Source organism: Rhopalosiphum maidis, chromosome 1 (genome assembly GCF_003676215.2).
Source record: "Rhopalosiphum maidis isolate BTI-1 chromosome 1, ASM367621v3, whole genome shotgun sequence".
In the NCBI taxonomy this organism is placed as follows: Eukaryota; Metazoa; Arthropoda; class Insecta; order Hemiptera; family Aphididae; genus Rhopalosiphum; species Rhopalosiphum maidis.
In genome coordinates, this window is record NC_040877.1 from 53,827,152 (window position 1) to 53,852,256 (window position 25,105).

General features: G+C 29.1%; 4 protein-coding genes across 5 annotated transcripts in view; 1 reads left to right on the plus strand and 3 right to left on the minus strand.

Moving 5' to 3' along the window:
• Positions 1-2,398: 2,398 nt before the first annotated feature.
• On the minus strand, positions 2,399-5,320 carry LOC113550588 (cyclin-dependent kinase 12-like). The gene is made up of 3 exons (XM_026952522.1): positions 5,125-5,320; positions 3,110-4,235; positions 2,399-3,047 (listed from the first exon to the last, which is right to left on the minus strand). Exons 2-3 carry the CDS (start codon positions 3,981-3,983, stop codon positions 2,602-2,604), a joined length of 1,320 nt encoding a protein of 439 aa, XP_026808323.1. The 5' UTR covers positions 3,984-4,235; positions 5,125-5,320; the 3' UTR covers positions 2,399-2,601.
• Positions 5,321-6,276: 956 nt separating this feature from the next.
• LOC113556857 (cyclin-dependent kinase 11B) lies at positions 6,277-12,372 on the plus strand. 2 transcript variants are annotated; one of them, XM_026962057.1, is made up of 12 exons: positions 6,279-6,429; positions 7,280-7,330; positions 7,599-7,716; positions 7,799-7,857; positions 8,185-8,353; positions 9,274-9,493; positions 9,822-10,067; positions 10,385-10,559; positions 11,010-11,299; positions 11,373-11,602; positions 11,670-11,941; positions 12,011-12,372. In XM_026962057.1, exons 1-12 carry the CDS (start codon positions 6,404-6,406, stop codon positions 12,276-12,278), a joined length of 2,124 nt encoding a protein of 707 aa, XP_026817858.1. In that variant the 5' UTR covers positions 6,279-6,403; the 3' UTR covers positions 12,279-12,372. The 2 variants fall into 2 exon arrangements, with proteins under 2 accessions (XP_026817866.1, XP_026817858.1); XM_026962065.1 differs by lacking the exon at positions 7,280-7,330 and having other exon boundaries at positions 6,277-6,429; positions 12,011-12,278.
• A 7,546-nt stretch (positions 12,373-19,918) lies between these two features.
• On the minus strand, positions 19,919-24,457 carry LOC113550515 (myb-like protein Q). Its single transcript, XM_026952396.1, has one exon. The coding sequence runs from the start codon at positions 24,109-24,111 to the stop codon at positions 23,629-23,631; it is 483 nt and encodes a 160-aa protein (XP_026808197.1). The 5' UTR covers positions 24,112-24,457; the 3' UTR covers positions 19,919-23,628.
• The window catches only part of LOC113550513 (disintegrin and metalloproteinase domain-containing protein 11), a 225,288-nt gene continuing 224,171 nt past the window's right edge, over positions 23,989-25,105 (minus strand). Inside the window, exon 28 of the mRNA XM_026952393.1 lies at positions 23,989-24,140. Coding sequence (XP_026808194.1) covers positions 24,113-24,140 — 28 coding nt within the window. The 3' untranslated portion in view covers positions 23,989-24,112. The remainder of the gene's footprint in view (positions 24,141-25,105) is intronic.

Sequence of the window (25,105 nt, forward strand, 5' to 3'; positions counted from 1 at the left end):
ATATTTTACATAATACACTTTAAATGTAAAACGCATGATAATTGTTCTCATAGAGGTGAAACAAATTGTGTGTTTATGTTAAATATAAATCAAGCAATCTTATTAAGCATTAATAATAATTTTTATTTAGTTTTTAAAAACCTTATATTAAAAAAAATATTTTATAAATATTCATTTAGACAAAACATTATATGACAATAATAATAGGCCTAAAGTACAAAACTAGAAAACAATTTCTTTTTTATTATCAATTATTTGAACAATAAATAATATTAATAATAATATATCATATTTAAATATTTTATGAAGTTTATAGCTACCTGCTTATACATGTTAGATTTAATAGTGATTCTTACATTTCACATTTAACTAAGCCTTACATTATTCAATTGCAACAATGAATAAACTGTTTAATAATATGGTATCTCAGTAAATCAATAATTAATGATAATTATAATTATAATATATATATATATATATATATTTAAAAGTATGACAACAAACTTAATTACTATAGATACCAAATACATTTCTAAATGTAGTAAATCTTATATAGGTAGATAATTAAGAAATACGTTTGGCTGAAGTTTGTTTATAATATACACTTGCTAATAGTATGCTGGTACTTAAAAAAGTATTTAGGCAAAAATTTGTAAGCATTATTTTATCTGCTGAATCCATTGCTATCGTATATATCCTAGCTGGAAATAGAATATATAAATTATTGACAAAATACAATTTTTAAATCACTTGACAAGAGTTAAAAATGTTTTGTATTTAGGCATTAAACACTTGATTGAAACATTTATATTTTTTAAGAAATATTATAAAGTAGTAAAATATTTAATGTAATATAATTTGTATAGTGTAGGTAAATTGTTGAGATTAAGTCAACATTTTGTAAGCCAATGTATAAAAGAACTTAATATAAAACATTAAATTATAATAATTAAAATTTTAAATTATGAAATCTCTAATTTTTGAAGTCATTGATAATGATTATACCTCAAATATTAATCAATTTATTTTGATATGTTTAGAAAATCAAAAATATTATATAAGTTCAACATGAAACCTTACCTCCATTTGTGTATGCAGAAATGAACCAAGAAGTCAGGCTTATGCTATCAGCATTTTTAAATTTCACTATAGTATATAACTGTAAACATTTACTTGATAATGATATAGGTGTACCGAATGGCTAAAATAATACAAATTAATTATATTCAATAATATAATTTAACACAATATTATGTGATAATTAAAATGCTGAAAAATTGACATACTACTAAAATAGTAAGTATAGAAGAAGGCAAAATTTTGCAAACAAACGCAGAGAATAATCCAACATATAGTAGACTTAAAATCAAAACCTTGATATTTAAGCGATTATTGTAATATAGAACAATACCAATGAGAAGATACTGCTGAAAAAGTATTATTGGATACTCCATGTATGCCATTAGAGAATAATTGTTTGTATAATTGTAACAAGTTGTTGTACTTAAACTGAAAAAGGGGTAACACACAATACAATAATTACTAATAACAATTTATTATTTATCTGAGACCAGTATTTGTTAAACATTATCAGTATAACTGTATAAGCATGCAATATTAACATTAAAATAATTAACAAATTTTATAATCTGAAATCTCTTTTCAAGTATACCGATTGGTAACAAAATATGAGGTGTTTTACAAAATCTTAAGCTATGATTAATGAATTTGAATCTAATGAGTAATGGAATATGCATCATATCCAAAAACACAAATTATAATTTTGCATTTCATTATTTAAAACTGTGATTTAATTTAATCAGCTATTTTTTGATTATTCAATATAAACATGCAAATTTACTTCTGAATACTAGGATTTAAGTAAATAACTAATATTTTTCAAATTTTAGTGCAGGTAGACTAAATATTAACTAGCCAAATGGTATATTAATTTTTATTTCACAACAACTACTATATAAAAATAACTGAAATTATTAACCCGTATATAGTTTTAGAACGAATAGTATTATTAAATTCTTACTTTTTAGTTGTCAATTAACAAGGCTTATACATTTACACATATATATTTATAGATAATAAAGTCTAAATATTAATATATAAATATATGTGTGTATAATTTTACTTGATTAAATCCAGAAGTAAAGAAGTTAAATTGATACCGCCTGTTTGCTTTTGATTGTAAATCCGAATAATTTGTGGAGCCTTCATGATAACACTCAAAAGAATTGTAGTAATGCTTAATAGGTAAGAAATCATTGTTTAGAGATGGTTTACTTGGTACTCAATACCACGTATATGTATGCATACAATATTATATATATATTATTTGGTTTTGATACAATTCCTATCTGAAAATAAAATAACTCAAAATGAATAATTATAATAATAAAAATTGACTCCATAGTATATTGTATAGTAAAACTAAAATACCCTATGAAACAGCTGATGGGGTTTCAAGATACATAAAATAATTTTCAACATATTTCCTAATATAATAGTTTTTAAGTATTTTATTTTAAGGAATTTTACCCTTGAATGAAAATAATTAAAATTCGTCAAATTACAATATGTGTTAACAATTTAAGTTCGAGTTTTGTTCTCTGATTGATTGCGATCTTTCTTCATAGAACGGAGAGAAGAGTTGTTCCTGGAAGTGGTTGATCGACCTTTTCGTTTTCTACTCCACAATTCATGACAATCTTGCCAAGTGGGTAATGAAATGCAGGTATTGGTATCTATGTTGGCCAACCAAGAACATGTTAATGCATTCTCTGCAGTGATACGTTTACTGGGATCCAGAGTTAACATTTTGTCTAATAGATCAAATGCATCATTTCCGATAAAGTCATATTGATCATTGAGTTTACGATTGTAAAGTTTTTTTTGACTTATAAACTTCCAATATGGCAGTTTAATAACTTCTGGCCAGTTTGCAGGACAAGGACTACCACAAAGCTGAGATATTAACTCTAGTTGATCAAATTCATCTTTGCCGTGAAACATATTTTTTTTGATGAAAAGTTCTCCTGTAATGGTAAATCAAGGTTTTAATAACTATTATTAGGTACTTATTAAATGTATAACTTACCTAAGATACATCCACAAGACCAGATATCTACAGATGGGCCATATCTCTCTTCTCCTAATAAAAGTTCGGGTGGTCTGTATCGTAAGGTAACTACTTTGTTTGTGTACAAACGAATTTGCTCGTTGTCAAATAACCGTGCAAGACCTAAATCAGCTAGTTTCAGTTCACCTTTGTTATTGAGCAGTATATTACTGCACTTTATATCTCTGTGAATGAAATTTTGCTTGTGACAATAATTTAAACCCTCAAGCAATTGACGCATAATGATGGCATTATCTCTCACTGAAAAATCTACCATGCCTGATTCTATTAGGCCAGTAAGATCGTGATCCATGTATTCGAACACAAGATAAAATGACCCACCACCTTTTTTGAATTCGTATGAATCTTCTTTATCAGTAACAACTTCTTTTAAACTAACTACATTTGGATGATTCAGCTGTCTTAAAATTTTTATTTCTCTTATTGCTGTTATTGGAAAACCTTCAGATTCATGTTCTAATCTTACTTTTTTTAATGCTACAAAATTATTGGTTTTTTTTTCTTTGGCTTTGTAAACTTGGCCATATGAACCTTCACCGATTTGTGAAATTATTTCATAAAGATCCACATTACGTAGACCGGTTCTAGTCACATTAACATCAATGAACGATTTTGAGGTGTTTAAAACAACAGGTCTTTTTGAAATAGGACTTTTTGCTCGTTGTCTAAAAGTATGAATTAAATCAGTTAAAATAATATTCTTTGGAAGACAGTCAGACAAAAAAGAATCGTGATTTTCAACTCGTGCAGTGTTCTCTAGGCTTCTTGGTTGTCTGATTAATGGTGAATCGCTTGGCAATGGTATATTTTCGATACCATTTTGCGTTTCCATCTGTTTTGAAAAATATATTAGCAACTTGACTTGTTCTATTTGCTAAGGTTTGGCAAAGTAATAATGTTAAGGAACTTTTAAGATTGACGAAATTGTATCGTAGACGATATAGAATGTCTTCCATCGACTTAGTAGTGGACAAAAGACGTTGATTGACTTGAGAATACTTTAATGTAGACAGTTCTACTTTTTGTACCGTAACAAATTCCGATGGCATATCAAATAATTAACATTCATTTGATAAGTGGAATCCTGCAAAAATTGTTCACAATATTTTGTTTTTGAGTGTCAAAAAAAAAAAAAAAATCTATCTAAGACAAATTTAAATTGATACAAAGTTGAATACATAAATAATTGGCAAAGACTTAGTAGGTACAGGAAATAAAAAAAAATTGTTGAAAGTAATAAGTTTAAAGAAATGGATACAACTAAATAATTGAAAATTTATATTTTACTTTACTATATTAACTTAATTTACTTATAGTAGTTTAAATTTTCAATATTATTATCCACAACTATAAGCATGTAACAAAGTAAAATAGCACATAATTTTGATATAAGTTTATTTTTTATGATTAGTAATTTGACAAACTTAATATTTTCATTCATTTTTCTAATATACAAAATCATATTTTGAAGTTATTTTTTTACTTGAAAATGATTTGTATTTTTCAGTTCTATTTATATTTTGGTTAAAAATGTTAAGAAATAAATGATACTTGTGAGACATATCCATCTTAGTGGAATAAAAAAATTATATATAACTATCTAAGCATATTAATTGAAAATATATTAAAAAAGCTGCCTCTAATCATAAAAAAATTTACCAGTGTATAAAATATTAAAATTAACATACTTAACGTACTTAAAAATCTAATTGCCAAAAATAAAATTCAACCAAAATATAAGAAATGGTATTCAAGTCTTAAAATACTCGTCTTACCGTCTATTAGAGTAAGACGAGTATTTTCACAAGACAATTGATAAACGTCATTCATGAACAAATGCCGAAGGAAATGTTTTTGTTGAATACCCTAGTCAGTTACCAATTAATTAATTGAAACATACGTGGGCTTTCAAAAAAAGAAGATAACTTAAAAATGGTACTGATTCATTAGTAAATGACTGTGATTTTACTTACTCGGTAATTACGAGATAACAAAAATTAGCAATATACGACCACGACAGTTTTGAACGCCGTATGAAGCACAGCGGAATCGTGGTGAAATATTTAACTGTTGATTGTTGACCAGTGGATATATATATATATATATATAAATGTAAATAAAAATAATATTATTATTGACAAAAAATTAAAAAACGTAGTTATAATGAAAAACTATGTGGTAAAAGTTTGAAAAGAAAAAATCGTGGAGAAGTACTAAAAAAAGTGATCTGGAAAATTCCGAAATTTGATAACAGAGTATACACGGTACGGTATCAGTCGTATTCACTCATTTCACTCACAGATTAATCAGGCCACGGGGAGGGGGATCACGGACATAAGAATATACTTATATATTTATATCTCTTATCGGAGAGGTAGTGGGGGGGATCCGTACTCTGTTGAGGAGGCCATTATAACCATTATAACCATGTCCATAGAGTCTATACAGTATATATACTACGATCTTAACCGACATAAGACATAACCCATGTTAACCATGGGAACCATTTTTATTTTATGTTGAACTGAAATTCAGAATTTTCCACCGAGCTATATGTTTTGGATATCGATGTTGACGAAACTCGATGTTGTTAGTTTTTAGTTTTTCATTTTTTCATTGTCAAAAATATGATTGTCCCATTATACTCGTATGCTACAGTTAGTAGTACATCAAAATTCAAAGGCACGACAATTTTTATTCTGTTTTTCTTCGTTCATAGTTGAATAGATGATATTTGATAGTCGATACATATTAATTATAATACGGTTTACGGAATAGTCAAAATTCTTAATTTGAATTTTGAATATTTTGATCTAAGTAATCCAATCCAACAAGCTGATAATTGCGATTTTTTTTTTGGGTCTGGTTACACTGCAGTAGTTAACAATTATCGTGACCACGGTCACGGTCTTAGAAAATATTATACGATATTGTGACCATGGAATATCTTTTATGGTCGAACCACGGTCATAAAGATCAAGATTGTGACACACACAATATTAATTATTATTATTATGTCTATGTTTGAAACACTGGTGGCCTGTCCGCGCGGGAGATAAATAAATACCATACAATAACAATAATAAATAATGATAAGTTTCATGACGATTAACTGATTATAACATAAAAACATTTCTATAGTAGTAGTCTATATAAAATGGCAAATGCTAAGTTCTTATAACTAAAATGAAATTAAAAACGACCTAAAAAATTAGGTACGATTAATAATAATTTATTATATTTCAACAAACTATGGATTCGAATTCACAATCAAGCAGGTAACGGTTATAATATTTAACAATTCATTTTTGGTATCGTCAATACGCATTCGAAAAGAATAGCATTCTCCAAATAATTACTAAACGTAAATTTTGTAAAATTGTTTGAGTACAAGGTCATTTAATTTTAATCATTATTATAACGAGCTTTGTAATTTTTCGTTTATTTTCATTTTTAAAACAATTCTATGTATTATAATAAATATTTTCTTAATTTCAAGAAAGCATATTATAAAGTATATAAAAATAAATGTTTGTACACAGATTAACAAAAAAAAAAGATCATTGACATTTAAAGAATGTTTTTAAATTTAAATTCCCAAATATATATTTAGAAGACACTACACCAATATGTGTTGTCTCCATCTTACAAATATATATTATAGCAAATTTTATAATAATCTATTTTATTTTGTTTTTAAAATCAAAGTCATTTGACCAATTATACAATTTAAATGTAAGATTATTATTTAGAGCATTTTAGGGAGCATTTAATGATATTTTAATCACATAGCAAGTTATGAGCATTTTAAAACAGTAATTTTTTTGTGAATTTTAAAATTATCTTAACTTCTAAGTCAACATAAGATCCATAATCTAGATAATAATTTTACTTTTAAATTTTATAATAAGTTTATTCACTCCGATTTTAAAAATAACAGGCTAAAATGTATTATTGTGAACATAAAATATTTTGTTATGTTGTTAATTTTTAAGACGTAGATAACATATGTGGTTATGAGTCCTCTTAAAGAATAGTTAGTTTATTTTTTTATATTACTAATATTTAATAATATTATATTATTGTGTTGTGTTGCTAATGTATTTTCTAAATATTTTAACCATGTAGGGTTATTGAAGGAGATAAAACTCGAGAGGATAAACTGCATGCTAAAAAAATGTAAAAATTAATAATTTTCCTTTGCTATTATTAACAATTACTATACTCTGTTCAAAATTAGAAACCTAGCTGGTAGCAACCAGTATTCTTGCCAGCAGTTAGGCAACATCTATTCACCTCATCGAGTCAACTATTTATATGCTTGCTATGTAGTTAGTAATACCTTGCGCATGATTCGGTTTTCTACTAGGTTTTTTATTTTAAACAGAGTATAGTGTAGTACTTATTAAGTTTTGTTATATTAATCAAACTGTATAAAACATTTTAGTAACGGAGCAACTGATGAAGACGACGTTGCTCTAGATCATACATTAACAATAAAACCACCACAAGCTAGAGTGCACAAGTCGAGACATAAAGTAACAAGTCATCATAAACACTCAAAAGTAATTATATTTTATGTTATAATATGTGATTGGTGAAATTAATTTTTTTTATAATTATTATGCAATTTATTTAAATATTCAGGATCCAACAAAAAAACATCATTCCAGGCATCTTGAAAAACGAAAGCACAGACATAATCGGTAATACTTGTTATAATTATTACCTAAACAGACTTAGTAAAATTATCAATATTGCTAGATTAAAAAGTTTAATGTATTAATGATATATTAAATAATGTAAAATTGCCTCATTTTATTAGATCAAACTAAGACACTTTAATTTTTATGACACTATGAATGAAAATATACAGTTGTGTCTCCTATGATTTTAATAATTAATAATGTAATAATGTGAGTAATGTTAAGTTTTAATAGTCTTTAACTATTTTCAAACTACTAGCCATCTTAGGCACTGACTCATATCTGAGTCAAATAAAAATACCTTAAATAATTTATTTATTTTTACAGCGAGGAAGAATTTTCTCTGAGAAACAAAAGGTCGAAAAAGGATGATGACTATTATAAAGTAGAATCTAGAGGTGAAAATGGTGATTGGGATCGTTACAAGAAAAGGAGTAATTATGGTCATGATAAACATTCAAAACACGAAAAGCCACATCGAGATGAAATACTTAAGGTATATAATAGTATATATCTGTTAACATAAAAAAAAATTGTTAAAAAATAATACAATGCAATTGTTTTAAAGTACTAATTCATTATTCTAAAATCTAAACATCTTTATCAATATATTTTTTTGTGTTAGTCACCATACAATATAATTTTTTTATTAGTTAAGAGGACATCATACGCGCATGTTTTATCTCTGTCTTACTAACGTTCATCATAACAAATTTTTGTTCAGTAAAATACATTTTGTGATGTTAGCTTTAATATTAGAGTAAATTTACTTATTATAAAATTTAAAGGTAAGAATATTATCTAGACAATGTCATATGCTTTTAATGATATTATCATTTTAAAGTAAGTTATGAACATTTTAAAGTTGTTATATTTTACATAGCTTTAACTCACTTTAAAATAATAATATCATTAAAAGCATATGTCATTGTCTAGATAATATTCTTACCTTTACATTTTATAGTAGGTAAATTTACTTTAATATTAAAGCTAACATCACTAAATGTATTCTACTGAACGAAAATTTGTTATGATGTACGTTAGTAAGACAGAGACAACACATGTGGGTATGGCGTCCTCTTAAGAATTAAAATGAGCGGTTATAAAACAATATTATTAGGAGAGATGCTCATATACAACTCCATGTATCCACTCTGATTTTCTAAACATTATATAATGTTTAATTTTTAAATACTTGATAAAAAATTCTTAAAAAATATTTTGCTTTAGAATATAAAATTAAAGTTCTTTTATGTTGTTGTTCAAATAAGTAAATCACCTGAAAAGTAATAATAATAAAAAATATTATACAATTGTTTGTAATTATTTCAAATTATGTAATCAAAACTAAATTTCAATAACATCAATAGTTTAGTATATATATATATTTATTTGTAAGAATATATACTTTTAAAGGAAAATGATTTGAGAAATCTTTTACAAAAAAAAAAAATGGAAAAAGAAGAACGGTATCGTACTACAGATTACAAACATAAAAAAAAAGAAGATATTGATTCTAGAGACTCTAATGCAAAATTAAAAAAACGTGAAGATGAAGAGGAAAGAGACAGTCGTAGATCTCACCGAGAAAGAGATCAATATATTGAACAATATTATAAGACATTGGATAGACCTCGTAAGTTTTAATTTTTAATTTTTGTTATAATACATAATGAATATAATACATTAATATAAATGTGATATTATATTAAAAATTATTATTTTTGAATAATAAATAATAAAATTGAATAATTTGTTGGAAATTAATTTTTTTTTTATTAATTTATTCAAGAAATAACAATGGAACAAGGTAGACATATTTTTGTATTTATACATATTTTTTCAAGCTTAAATTTGTTAATTTATTTGCTATTTTTTAATATATGATTTTTTTTACTTAGTTTTTGTATCAAATAACTGGAATTTTATTATTTGTTACTTCATGTATACACATTTTGTTTAAGGGCCGGATATGGTGCCTGACTTGGTAGTGTTATCAAACGATTCATCTTCATCTGGTTCTGAAAACGAAAATGAGGAACATGAAGCTGATAATAATAAAGTTAAGACTGAAGAAAACTCTTTAACGCCACCATTGAATCAAGATAAATCGGAAGGAGAAGCATCTGAAGAATCAGGTCAAGATTCTGGTGATGATACCGACAGTTCTGGTTCAACAACTTCATCTTCTAAAAGTTCTCAATCAAGTGGTATGTTTAATCATTAATTAAGTGTAATTAGTAAAATACAGAGAACTAATAAGCTAAATGTCTCTCAATTAATTATTAATTTTTTTTTGTATTGATTCACTGCTAATTAAATTGTTTTTTAAGTGTAAAATTATGTTTTATATTTCATTATATTTTTTATCTAAATTAGTATAGAATAAACTTTAGATATTTTGTTCTCTTGCTGTGTACCCAAAGAAAGTAATTTGCATACAAGCAACATTATTTTTTTATATGATCTCTGAACTTTATCTAACCAGAAACTCATTGCTTAGTTTAAAGTCATATTATTTTTCCAGAAAAGTCTAGTAGCAGTAACTCGGTGAAAGAAGAATCAAAATCGCCAGAAGTAGATACTGAAATTCAAATGGATATTACATTAGAAAAAAACTCATCACCACCTTTGTTACCCAAAGAATATCTACCAGCTCTACAAGGATGTAGAAGTGTAGAAGAATTTCAATGTTTAAATAGGTGAATAGATAATGGTAGTACTTAGGGTCCAAACCATAGATCATATACAATGAATAGAGCCACAGCGTAGAGCGTGTACCACATTGACAAGTCTCTTGTTGGTGAATTTCTATTGTACATATAAGTCTGTATTCACCACAGTAATACCGTAAAATATTTTCATTTTTTAACCTGTTTAGTTATTTATTATATTATATTCTTATTTTTATCAATTTTTATACCATAGTAGATTATTGTGCAATACTATAACCTAAGCTTACTTAGTTAGATTGGCTTCAAATATTTAGATAATAGTTCTATTCATTGTATAATAATTCAAGATCCAAATTAATAACCATATTTTTCCACCACTACTCATTATAGTAAACAAGTACAAGTAGCTGACGAATTCCAGACATTTGTTTGAATACTTATTTTATTTAATTTGATTAATTTGTTTATAATGTTTAGAATTGAAGAAGGAACATATGGTGTGGTTTACCGTGCTAAAGAGAAGCAAACTGACGAAATTGTGGCTTTGAAAAGATTGAAAATGGAAAAAGAAAAAGAAGGATTTCCAATCACATCTCTCAGAGAAATCAGCACACTTTTAAAATCACAACACCCAAATATTGTGACTGTGAGAGAAATTGTTGTAGGTAGCAATATGGATAAAATTTTTATAGTAATGGATTACGTTGAACACGACATGAAATCATTAATGGAAACTATGAGGCAAAAAAAACAATCATTTACTGCTGGTAGGTCATTATATCACCTTTTCATATTGGTAAAAATAAAATTGTGTTTAATATTTACAATATTTGGTTTTAGCTGAAGTAAAATGTTTAATGCAACAACTTTTAATGGCTGTTGATCATTTACATGATAATTGGATCTTACATAGAGATTTGAAGACGTCTAATTTGCTTTTAAGTCATAAAGGTGTTTTGAAAGTTGGGGATTTTGGTTTAGCTCGAGAATATGGTTCTCCATTAAAAGCTTATACACCAGTTGTTGTCACATTGTGGTATCGTTCACCTGAACTTCTGTTGGGTGCTAAGGTTAGTAAAATTATATTTTTATATAATATGTCTGATTACATCCATTTGAGTTAAATTTATTTTCCAGGAATATTCTACGCCAATTGATATTTGGTCGGTAGGATGCATATTTGCTGAGTTTCTTTTAATGGAACCACTGTTCACTGGTAAATCTGAGTATGACCAGCTGAAAAAAATTTTTACTACCTTTGGTACACCTAATGAAAAAATATGGCCTGGATATTCAAGTTTGTCGTTAGTTACAAAAGCTTCTATGCCTGATTGTCCTCCAGCTAATTTCAAAGGAAGGTTTACTAAAGAAGGTATTCTAACAGATATTGGCTATGATCTACTGAGAAAGTGAGTATAATTTTAAATTTTTTTATTTTTTCATTGATTATGATTACATTATCTTTTTTTTCTCACAAGAATGCTTACTTATAACCCGAGTGCTCGTGTTACGGCTGAAGATGCACTTCAACAGAAATACTTCTCTGAATTGCCATTAGCTGTAGACCCAGCAATGTTCCCGACATGGCCAGCTAAGAGTGAAGGGGGTGCAAGAAAAGTAGCAGCAGCCAGTCCAAAACCTCCATCGGGAGGTAGAGATTACAAACAACTTAAAGAAGATGAAGGATTTCATATAAATAATTTGGCAAGAGCTACTGCAGTACCAGCTTTTAGTCTTAAATTTTAACATATTTATCTTAATACTCTAATTTGTAAATAATAAATAACTATTGCTTTATATTTTTCTTTAAAAATAAAGTTCATGACGTACAGAAATATTTTGAATACTGACTTGATTTTGACTTTGGTCTTGTGAAAATTTTACCATACTCAGCTTAGCATTATAATTTTCTTCAAACAGGGAAAAAATTCATTGAAATTATGTTTTTTTACATCCTATACATTTAAAAAAAAAAAATAGTACAATCAGTAGAGGTTTGACCAAACTTCAAAGAAGGAGGTAAGCAAATTTAGTAACTACTCAATAATATAAAATTTGTAAAATTATGTTAAGAAGTTTGTTTTTATCTTTTTGCTGTAGACTATTCAAGCATACTCTATTTTATTTTTGTAATATTTTAAAACTTACAATAATCTTAATTGTAAAATTGATTACAGACGTTGTGAGACGCTTGTAAAATTAAATTTCCAAATAATATTGTGTTTAGTTTAAAAATGTCTACGTATATATATATATATAATATATATTATATTGCGATAGGATTAAAAAACTTAATTTAAAACTATGACCATTGTCTAACCTATAGAATTTTCATTTTTATTGCAATATGTATGTATGTATGTATGATATCTTATAATTCAAATTGTATTATTTAAACTAGCATACCCGTCTCGGTTCCGCCCAAGATTTTAATTAATAACAACTAATTATTTATTAACTTTATCGGACTAAATTTATGCTTAAAACCTTCTCTGTGAATCTGTGATATCCTCTTTAATTTAAAAAACTGCACGATGATTGAATAAGTAGTTTCGGAGTTAATCCTGAACATACAAACAAACGCTATCATTTTATACATTAGTATAAATAAATTAAATAACTGATTTCATACTAACATTTTATTTAGTATAAGCGAAACATTATGTTATTTTACTCATTATATGCCAAAGAAGTAAGAACTCGTCTCTTCGAGTGGTTTTTGCTAGTTGTTTAGTATAACAATATTAGTGCCTAATATTATATAAACCTATGATAATAAAATTATTGAAATAACATGGTACGGAAAGTATTTTACTTCTCGGAACAATTATTCATATCTACTCGCCGATAAGACACACAAAAGAAAAAAGGTCAGGTTACAGGTAGCTGGAAACCCGCGGGCCACCGTAACAATATATTTAAGTATATAATTTATACGTTTATTTTAATTAATAATCACTAATTATTTATTAACTTTATCGGACTAAATTTATGCCTATATCCTTCTCTGAGATGTCCTCTTTAATTTAAAAAAACTGCACGACGATTGAATAAGTAGTTTCGGAATTTATCCTTAACCTACTAACATACGCTATTATTTTATGTGTTAGGATAGATTTAACAGATAGACAAATTGATTTTTAATTTTATGTATGAGTATATTATACTATTCTTAATATATTTGAATTATTTCATTTACAAGTATAGCCAGAATTTGGTATTAGAATTTAAAAGTACCTATTAAATTTTTATATTCTCAGACGTTTTTATTAATCCAATGACTCGCATTCGAAGTACTGCCGGTTCCAGCTTCTCACCCTCCTGCCATTAATGTAGGGTTCCATCACTTCCATGACCCTCTTCAAAACCATTACTGAATCCAATACAGATTTGTAATTTAGTATATTTTAGTATTATACTCATAGGCGTAAATTGGGGCTGGGAGGGAGGCTAAGCCCCCTTACATTATTTTATAGTTTTTCAACAAATTTCAGGTTTTTTATGAAAGAAAATTTTTAAATTACTACGTAGTTCTTAAACAGTTAAACTGGATTTCCGATAGGTACCTATGTGTTATGTAAACTTTAAGGACTTGAGGTTCATGCATCATACGTGCATTTTGTTTTGTAAATTTATAATAGAATTAGAATGATTGAGCTACGTTAATATTTTATAACAACAATGATAATAGGTTAAGAACACCGCCGTGATAACAAAGGTTTCTAGAAATGGTATACGTTGCGTATACCATTTCGGTGTATTTAGAGTCTATTATCTCGCTAATTGGAAAAAATCACTGTCTTTGATATTTTTAAGTAAAACACAATACAATTAACAATCTGTTACGATGACTGGAGTCGTTACTATGAAGATATTAAGGTAAACGCTACACAGAAAATACTGATTGATCAATTACGGTTTTATGACGAGCATTGAGCAGCCAGTGTTATTTTCTGTGTTAAAAATTAAAGCACAAGAGTTCAACTTTTAATTTTATTGCGAGTTGTGAGTGTGATTATGTGTAAACAACGTATTTTTGATATTTTCAATTTTACAAAACCTAAACCGAAAATATTAAAAAGTAATTCGGATAATGATTCCAGTAGCGTTGATAGTGATTTATTATACGATATGTTTTTCTAGTAGCACATCGTGTTTAAATGAAACCGACTGTGAATCTAGCTCTAGCTATACAAACTTATCAGAAAATATATTGTACAATTTATTTGTAGGAGGTGCGGGAGGCGATGCCCTCCGCGGGCCTGTTCTATGATTAAAATTTTAGCCCCTCCTCCCTTCTAACAAGCCAAATTTACGCCTATGATTATACTTTATTATTCTATTTTAAGACATTGTTAAATTGTTATCGTATAAACAATAACGCAAATCGTTAGTTCTAACTTCTAAGTCAATGAATTGACGTTTTAGGAAGCACGGCCGTACCCAGGGAGAGGGTTTTAGGGTTCAGTCTCTCCTCCCGAAATTTTTTCTTGAAATAAGATTTTAAGAAAGTTTCATATTTTATTACATAATATAACATATTTATACTCTAAACCCCTTCCCCCTAAATATTTTACTGGCTACGGCCTTGTTAGGAAGTATAAGCTGTGGCGAAGGGATTTTAGGATTTTATTACGACAATCTTAAATGATTTACTCCAAATTCTAGTTTTATTTTATATATATATATATATATATATATAATATGATATAATATATATATATATAATCACATTGTTTAGTTACCATATAATATACCTTCAGAATGGATAAATTATTATGTACAATCAATATTATTTTATATTTTTTTTTTGTTTCTGTATAATAATAATCATTATATTATTGTTCCTAAAAAGTTTATCTATAAAAAAGTGACACTTATATATTGTAGCCTAAATGGCTAAAACAATTGAGCACAGAATACTCAAACTGGTAATCTTAAATTTACAACATTATCATATAATATAATATAATATAATATTACTAATATATAATACAACATTATCAATTGATGTATAATATTATTATCGGTATTATATTTACAAGTAGACGACGTAATGACCTTACAAACTACTATACGCGAGTCCTGTCTCACGTATTCAAAAACCAAAATAATATTAAAAAAAAAAAAAAATTAATTCACAATAATATAATATATTTATAATGAACAATAAACTTTTTTATTTTTTTTTTTACACATTATCTACAAAACATTTAAATTTATAATATTATTATTACTCGCAGTTATTTCGGTTTTGGTAGATCGAGAAAGAAATCAAATCATATAATAATATATTAGTATTCGTTACATCCGAGTCTATTATATTATTAGGATATACGTATTTACATTTTATAATTATTTATTATTAATTATTATATAACCATATATGACCGAGGAAAAAAAAAAATTTTAAATTGGACGTTACAGTGACAATTCGTTTTTTTGGTCGCCAGAATATTTTTATCCGTCGTATTTTTTATGTACCTATATATATTTTATAGTTTTATAATATTATATACTTATATCTATTAATAATTATAATAATTTTTCTGGATATTATTATTATGTATCATCGTAATAATAATAATAATAATAATAGTGACATTACTACTATGATACCGAGAAATTCATCGTCGTTTTATTATTATGCATACGTATATACTATATATGGGTATTTTGAAAAGAATCATATTGGCAGGTTGTATGAAATGTCAGTGTGGGTGGTATATAATATTATAATACTGTCATGGGGTGGTCGCCGGATAATTTCGCTTGCGCATCGCGGCCGGAAACGTCCCGAAAGATTTGAATATTACGAAGGTGTTGTTTGCGGCGGAATGACACTACTCTGGTCGTGGACGAAACTGGTAAGGTAAAGTCGTAAAACCCGTAAAGGCCATTGGGACATCTCTCTACCTACGAGAAAATAAACTATTGTGTAATGTACGATTTAACATTATTTACGATTAAATATTGGGTTAATTATTGTCGTAACTGTAATACAATTGTATAGATTGGTAGGAAGTTACTAGTTGGTAATAAAACACGACATGATTGCATACCAAGAAATATAGAAGTTGCCAGTGCAGATTCAGACAGGGGTAATTATTTTACCGGCCCTCAAATTTGTTTTGTCCTGTGATTTTATAGTGGATAATTTGAAGTTTTATAAGACATGTTGCTCTAAAGTTAACTATTACTGAACAAGATAAATCATATTTTGTACTTAAGAATAAGAGAATGTAATATTAAACTAAAAAAATGTACCTAATTGTTTATGGTTTTTTATTAAGTCTAATAAGCCACTTTTATTTTAACAATATTTATAATGTCTTTAACATCAATATTATTCAATATGTTTTTTCTACGGCCATAAACGGGGGGAAATGCCTTTAATTATTCTTTGTACGAACTACTCACTAATAGCTGTGTGGTCCAACAGAAAAAGTCTCGATATCCTGCCGATATAGTTCACCATTGTGGGTTATCCTTGTTACGTATGGTACCACAAATACAACACGATTGAGCACCAAACAAGTTTACACACGAAAATAAAAAATGACAAATTATATGATTTTTTTCAATAAAAGTATAGTGCATGTTTAAAATTATAATTTTTCATACATTCGTTTTGAGACATTAATACATAATACATCGTGGGGATATACAACTGTTTAACAAATAATAAGAAAAATCTAAGTTTTCGGTTGGAGAATTATTTTCAATTAAACAAGAAAAGGTATCGCTGACTATATTTTTGGGTAAAAATCACGAACGAAAATTTTTTTTAATTTAATAGTTAATTTTAAATTTTAATTGTATTCTTTTAATAAGTTATTATTGCTTTGAATTTTTCTGAATCAACTTTCCGTTTATAAACTTTTTTTTGTGTGCTATACAGCTATCACGTTATATTTTTGCCTATAATATTAATATTTTGATGCGCAATCGTGTTGCGTTTTTTTTTTTTTTTAGGTAAAAAGTTCACAGTCACGCTGTTTCGGATACATGGGTGTAAGTGGTGTAACGTGTAAGTATGTTTTAATAAAGGTCTGCGAGACGCGAACGGAACCGGCCGCGTCGAAACGAGATTCGAATGGCAGACGATAATAGATCGAAACCCTTTGGCAGCCCATGGAGGTAGGTGGGTATAGGTAAACCTTGCGGTACCTAACCACTACTCATATTTACTCGATTATGTACGACAGCTACTATTTTGAAGTATGAGCAGTTGTCTATAGACTATATTATAATAACGCATCAAGTATATTCTATTTTTAGTTGGTGGTGTAGATGCTACCCCCATACGCACGTCTCGGCCAAATTGCTATGGGTCTATATTATATGATTACGGGCCGTATAATAACTCTATTTTGTTTACATCGTAATAATAATAATAATTTAAATACCCTGCACACGTCTACAAGTAAAAATAAAAAATGTCAATAAAACAATATCGTTATCATATTAATAATAAATAATAATTATATAATAATATAATGATAATATATACTAATATTTAACGCACAATATGACCAATATAATGTATAAAGTATATAATATGGTATGTAGGTGTAGAAATAACATCGCACAATATTAAAATATACCAGACTAATAATAATAATAATAATAATAATAATATCAATACATTTAAAACAATTTGAATTTAATTTTATCATCGTTCTACACATTTCGAAAGTAAAACAAATGGGGTTTTAAGAGATCAAACGATCAAACGATAACAATATTATATAACACGACGGTGGCGGCGGCGGCAACTACGGGCAATAATAATATAATAATATACATTTTATTGTTACCGTCGTTTTACGTATACAATGAAAATTATTAATTATTAAGTCAAAGTGAACGCAGTGGGTTCGCCCGGATATTGTCTACGAATTTTTGAAACGTGGACAAAAAACTGTATACGCGAAAAAAATGTACGCACACTGGTTTTGATTTAAAGCGAAATTAATGTAGGTCCTCTGTTAAAATCATATTATTATTGTGCAGAGTACTTAACGGGCCAGTTGTTTGATGGTCATAAAAAATGAAACCCAACGTACCACAGACTTTCGAGTTTCTTCCCTCGAAAGACCATCCCCCACTGGCACCGACACTACACACATCATATACGCAAGGGTATTATAATAATAGAAGTATTATAATAGTAGGTTGTAACCTCATAACCGTGGTAAGTCGACTGTATATATATATATATGAGATTCAAATGAAACGTTTTTTTTTAAAAAAATTTTTACCTCTTCTAAAAATCGATTAAAACACATATAATAATAATAATAATAATAATAATAATAATATATAATATTAGAATATATACCTATAGAAGATTTTCGACAGTGAATTTTATCATAATATTAACAACGGACAATAATAGTATTACAGATAGGTATGTAACCGCACACAATTATTTTATTAATTACGGGCAAAATTACGAATACAGTATGATGTCTTTATATTATGTGTATAATATAATATATAATAATAATAATAATAATAGTTAACTCAAATTTAGAATTGATTTTTTTCCACTTAAAGTATAGGTGTACACATGTTTCACGCGTGTGTACGAATAAACACTAGGTATACAACAATAACAACAACATCAACAACAACAAAAGCAACAACAATAATAACAAGAACGACAACGACAATGAAAAAAAAAAAAAAAACCGAAAATTTAAAACAACTTTCGTCCATTTTATTACAGACGAGGACCGCTGCAATGTCGTCGTTGTCTTTATATATTTCACCTTTATGAGGCGTTCGTACATTAGTTTGTTATTATTTAGAATATCGATATTTTAGCACAATATACACGTGGATATAATATTGTACATAAATCATTACGTCTAAACCGCCGGTCAGAAATTGCAGTCAATCGACTAGATCGTTTTCTTAAGGTATTTGGATGTTGTGCTTCTGTGACCAATACTTATATACACGAGGGTTCGAAAGTCTGTTTCCAAAGGTTCCCCCTAAACTGCAATCAGATGTATTATGAGTTGCAGTCAGGATTACAATTTTACTGCCTCTATAAATTTATCACGATATTTCAAAATATGGAACCTCCTGAAATAAAATCCAACGCCTTAAACCCCTGGTTGCAGATGTAACCTCATCTTCTCCGTCTCCCTTTAATCGTATTTCCTCAACTGCCACCCATTTAAGTCATAAAAGTGACGGTCTATAGATCTTTGAGTTTTGGGGGACGGGAAAGAATAATTCTTTTTTTTGATGATAAATTTATACTTCGGAGAAATTAAATTTGTTATATTATATGTAACAGAGTAATTTCTTGACAAAATAAATATGTACCTAATATGTTTGATAATAAATACTTCATATACATATAATATAATATAAATATATTATATATATGCTATATAAAAAGATACACCAAGTAAAAAATATCTACCAATAATAATATAATAATAATATATTATTATGTAGGACATAGTGGTGCTAGTGATAGTAACTATTTATAGCGAGATCGAAATATTGCCAAAATATAATACAGTAAGAGGCGTCTAATTTTTTTAATATCCATCAGAATACACGTGGAATATCCGTGATATGAATATTACTTGCTACTTATTACTGCAGTAATATCCAGAGAAATTAAAATATTTATCATAGTACGCGGTTATTCTCGTCTAATTCGTGCACGAATAGAGTGGGAACTAGGAATTTGCAACAAATTTAGACAGGAAAAAAAATTATTACAAATACGTGGTCGTTGTATTATTATTATAATATTCACGCTGGGTTGAGTGAAATAATAATTATAATAAATTAAAAACTACGATTAAAGTTTTTTTTATCAGAGACATTGTTATTTTTTATTTATTTTTTTTAACGAGATGTGACTTCATTTTGAGATGTCGCGAGAAATATCGTACATAACTCATTATACACGAATCCCTAATTTAACCTTATATATTTATATATAATATAAGTGTTTTAGTGGCGGAGTAAACGCATTAGGAACACTTATTCATAATTACGCGCACTTGTGCTGGAAAAAAATTAACTGTAATATACGATTTAATAGAAATGTGAAAATGGCGTATATTTTTAACGTACGAGTATACACTACCTACTCATAATAACGATTAACGATTAAACGGATTTGATTGAGGTATAGTAAATAGCAAATTGGAAATCATTGTTTTTTTTTGTAAGCGCTTTCTGATGTGATGTATACGATTTCGTGTAGTTTCGATTGTTTAGGATTTTTCGGTGAGACTGTTGTACTATTTTATAGTTCATAATAAAACAATACGATTTACATTTATAGTAAAATTTAATAAAGAAAAAAAAATCGACAAAAACAAGATCGATAAATTTGTATTTTTCAATAACATAATATTATATCGTAATAATACAACTATTATGTAATAATAAGTCATATTATTAAAAAAAAAACATTTTGGCAGTTGCGATCTCAGATCTGACTTAGGTACGCACATTTTAACGAATGCGTTCATGTTTAATATACACTACTGAAAAAACTTTATACAAGATTATTTTAATATAATAATTAGATACACATGTAGAAGACAGATTTTTTATACCACACTAAACATATGTAGATATATATTTAAAAGTAACCCTGGTAAAATATGTACATAAAAACAAAATTCAATAACAACGATATAAGGTACGTATTATTATATATTTTAATATTATACTTGTATATTGCACCGAGAACTTTAAAACATGATAATCATAATCGGTAAATTATTATTAAATTTGATATTGTATTTCATGGCAATAAAAGTGTTTAAAAATATTTTATTCGTAGGTATACAACACACTAGCATGATGTGCTTACACTGAATATTGATCGATAAATGATACTTGGTGCGTATCGTGTGTGCTATCGTGTGCGTGATGCACTGATGCGTGTCCGACAATGGATGTGTGTTATAATATGGGACGCGAGAATTATATTTTCCGGTGGCTTCGCGCCCTATACACGTAATACACACACGATTTCGAGACCAGCTTATGACCGCAATAAAAAGGAAAAAACCCGGAAAACCCCTCACGTTGTTTTTATAAATATTTTTTCCCGCGGCAAAAAAATATCTAGTCGTTGGTCGTGCGACAAAAATACGAATAAAATCCAAAAGTCATTTGTGTGGTAAAAAAAGCGAAAAGAAAATGATGGTACACGATATAATAAAGTCGGTGTTTGCGAAACTACCGTTTGGCAGAGAGGGAGAGAGAACGCGAAAAAATAAAAATGATAGAGCTAATACGAATACAAACGAAACGCACGTATTACATTATAGAGCAAAACGTTGTAAGTCGATTCGTTATCGGAAACGCATAGAGGAGTGTTGTTCACGTATAGGTGCTGAACGCGTTGTTAAATATTTTTTTAGGAAATCGGGACCAAAGAAACGTGATCGAGATGGTTTATATATATATATGGATTGAAGAAAAAAAAATCGTGAAAAGCGCAAACATTGACGAGAGAATATTACTCGAGGATAGGTATTGAAGGTCGAAAAGATTATATATTGAGTATATGTATTATATCACGTTGTTGATTTGATAGCGTAAAATCACGAGTGAAATTTACAATATTTGCTTTTAAAAAATGAAATACTCTGGACGTCCTTTTTGGTGTGACGCGACGCTGCCAAACCAATATTAATAATAACAATTAACAACTTTTACTGCCTTCATAATTTTGCCATTATCTTTTTGATATACTTTTTATGTAGTAAACGCTGCTAGAGATTCAATTTAGATGTAAGCGCATCAAACAGAATCACGGTGGCAGCGGTTAAGAGTATTGACTCACTGAGATGGTATTGTGTTGAGGTTTGATGAGTTTTATGAAAGGGCGGAGTGGACTGAGGCTTACTGAACTGGAATAATTAATTATGTACTGGAAATCGTGTGACGAACGCTAAATGCTAAATTCCGTGACCCAGAGACGTGATCCATCACCCGAGTGCTCTTAGAATATGAGTCTATTATATTATTAAAATAGACGGGATGAAGTATTTTTGAGGGAAATTGTGAGTGGAAATATTTCGCGTGATCCGAGAATTTTGACCACTGCAATTACTGTAAATAATACCCCATAAAATTTCCGCTTATGTCCTCCATCTCTCCACAAAATCGTTTTTACCATAATTTATTATATTAGTTATTACAAATATCAATGGTGGTGTATTAATAAAAACAAGTATAGGTAGGTACCTCTGAACAATTTTTTGAGGGGCGGAGGGTCGATTCCTTAACCCCCAGGTGTGTAATAGGCCTTGCCTATTATATCGCTCTATTGATTTCTGTTTGCAGTTTTTAGCGTCGAACACATAATAAATATTGTAAATAATATTGTTATCGTCGGTAAACTATCTGAACACACAATCTCGTATAAACGTGTACTTATTATATACCTAGCTAGTAGCTAGGTATAAATTGTACAGGCGAGGATCCTAACCTAATTTACCCAGGCGCGGATTCTGCAGAGAAGTGAAAGAAGGGGCTTTAGCACACCTCCTTTGGAAATGTTTTATATTAACATAAACAAAATTGTTAACATTGTTATAAAATCTTATCTATATAATGTCATCTTTAATCTATCGTGAACTAAAATTAAAATTGTATTTTTTTTTTAAAAAATGAGTAACCTCCCCACATTTTAGATCCACGCCCAAGCTTAATCTAATCAGAGCCGGCGGTTACGACGTCGACGCATATATGTTTATAAGAATTATTATTGCTAATATATCAAACGACAATAATTAAATATATAATAACAGTTATAATGACGACGACTTGTTATTACGCGCAAGCGATGGCCGTCGACCATTCGCACAAAAATTTACTATATTATCATAATATTCACAATAATAAAATTAATATTTATACGGGACGATAATCGCGTTACGATCGCCGCTGCTGCCGTCGGACCTATCACCCCGTCCTGCTCTGCCACTCGACGTCGCGACCTCTAAAAGGGTGACGAGTCGTGGTTACCGGACAAGAGATGACCGCCGAACGACGGTCCTCCGGCGGCGGCGGCGGCGGCGGCATTTGATTTACGTCAGTGTTTGTATTCGGGAAAATGTTTGTTGTTGAGCAGCGCGGTACGCAGTTCGGGGACCGCGGTCGTGGTTAGGACGGGGCCGTTGGCAGGGGAGGAGCGATGTTGTTGCTGATGTTGTTGTTGTTGTTGTTGTTGTTGCTGTTGATGGTGGTGGTGGTGGTGGTGGTGGTGGCGGTGATGGTTGATGTTGTTGCTGCTGCTGTCGGCGGCGGTGGTGTTGTTGGCGGTGGTGATGGTACTGGTTGTGACGGTGGCGGTGCGGATGTCGTCCGTGGCGCCGTTTCGCCGCTGTCGGCACCGGGGTGACGGCGAATGGCCGCTGCCGCTGCTGGTGGCCGACGGCGGGTCGTACCCGGAGTGGTGATGATGGTGCGCTGAGGACCGGCGACTGCTCCGGGCGCTGCTGCTGCCGCCACTGCGGGCTGCCGCCGGCTGTCGGACGCCATTGTCGGCGATGGCCGCGACCGCCGGCATGTCCATGCTAGCCGACCGCGCTATTGGTCGACGAGCTTCCGGGGAAATGGAAAAAAGAAAGCACAAAAACCAAAACGTTTATTTTACACACGAACGGCGGGGTGGATGATATTGTTATTATGACGACGAACTACTGCCTTTTGCGAGACATGCACCTGGTTCACCACCAAGTCTCTATACAAGTCGAGATTCTAAACGGAAAAGCATTTTGCTCACTAACTAAACAATTTATCGTCACCACGTGACTCCGAGTGACTGGCCGTTGTGTTGGTTATATTTTTTATTTACCATTATTAAACTTTTAAATAAAAGTAAATAGTATTATAAACTATACTGTTTAAAATGTATCGTAGCATTATGTTAATCATCGATATTTCACAATTAGACGTAAATAATTAGGTACAAAAATAAGAAAATTACCTTAAGATTATACATATTTTACAACAAAAACATATTGTTTTGACGATATGATCCATATGTTTTTGTTTTTAAAAATCGAATACCAGTATTAAATATTATGGTAAATAACTCATAAAATTAATTTTTTACACTGTCTTAGATAAAGTTAATAATCATTCATCTTATTTGTAAGGTAGGCATGTCTTGAAATTATATATATAGTCTACTATGTGCTATAGTTGCAAGCTGATAACATTATACTATACTATCATGATTACATAAAATAAAAATCTAAATATTTTAAGATAAGTATTTACTATTTTTCCATACTAGTTATACTTACACGAAAAATATCGATTGGGTATAGACATTTTAGATTAAAGTCTTCTGAATTAAAGTCACCTGGTGGGACGATAAATTGTATTCGACTCGGTGGCGATGATAAACAAGTACAAAAAAATTCTTCACTTGAACATTGTTATTATATGTCTATCCGACTATAATTTTGACGGTTATTATGTATGTAAAATCTATCAGTCAGTAAAAACGGGCTTGTGTGACAGCGATGCACTCGAAAATGATTTTGTTATTGAAACATATT

What these genes read in the sequence shown, in the direction of transcription:
- LOC113550588 (XM_026952522.1), bottom strand. Translation starts at nt 3,983, where the DNA reads ATGGAAACGCAAAATGGTATCGAAAATATACCATTGCCAAGCGATTCA. An exon ending in GTCTTGTGGATGTATCTTAG is followed by an intron (nt 3,048 to 3,109) that starts GTAAGTTATACA and finishes TTACCATTACAG; the next exon opens with GAGAACTTTTCATCAAAAAA.
- LOC113556857 (XM_026962057.1), top strand. Translation starts at nt 6,404, where the DNA reads ATGGATTCGAATTCACAATCAAGCAG. An exon ending in AAACTGCATGCTAAAAAAAT is followed by an intron (nt 7,331 to 7,598) that starts GTAAAAATTAAT and finishes AAAACATTTTAG; the next exon opens with TAACGGAGCAACTGATGAAG. An exon ending in TAAAAGTTCTCAATCAAGTG is followed by an intron (nt 10,068 to 10,384) that starts GTATGTTTAATC and finishes TTATTTTTCCAG; the next exon opens with AAAAGTCTAGTAGCAGTAAC.
- LOC113550515 (XM_026952396.1), bottom strand. Translation starts at nt 24,111, where the DNA reads ATGGACATGCCGGCGGTCGCGGCCATCGCCGACAATGGCGTCCGACAG.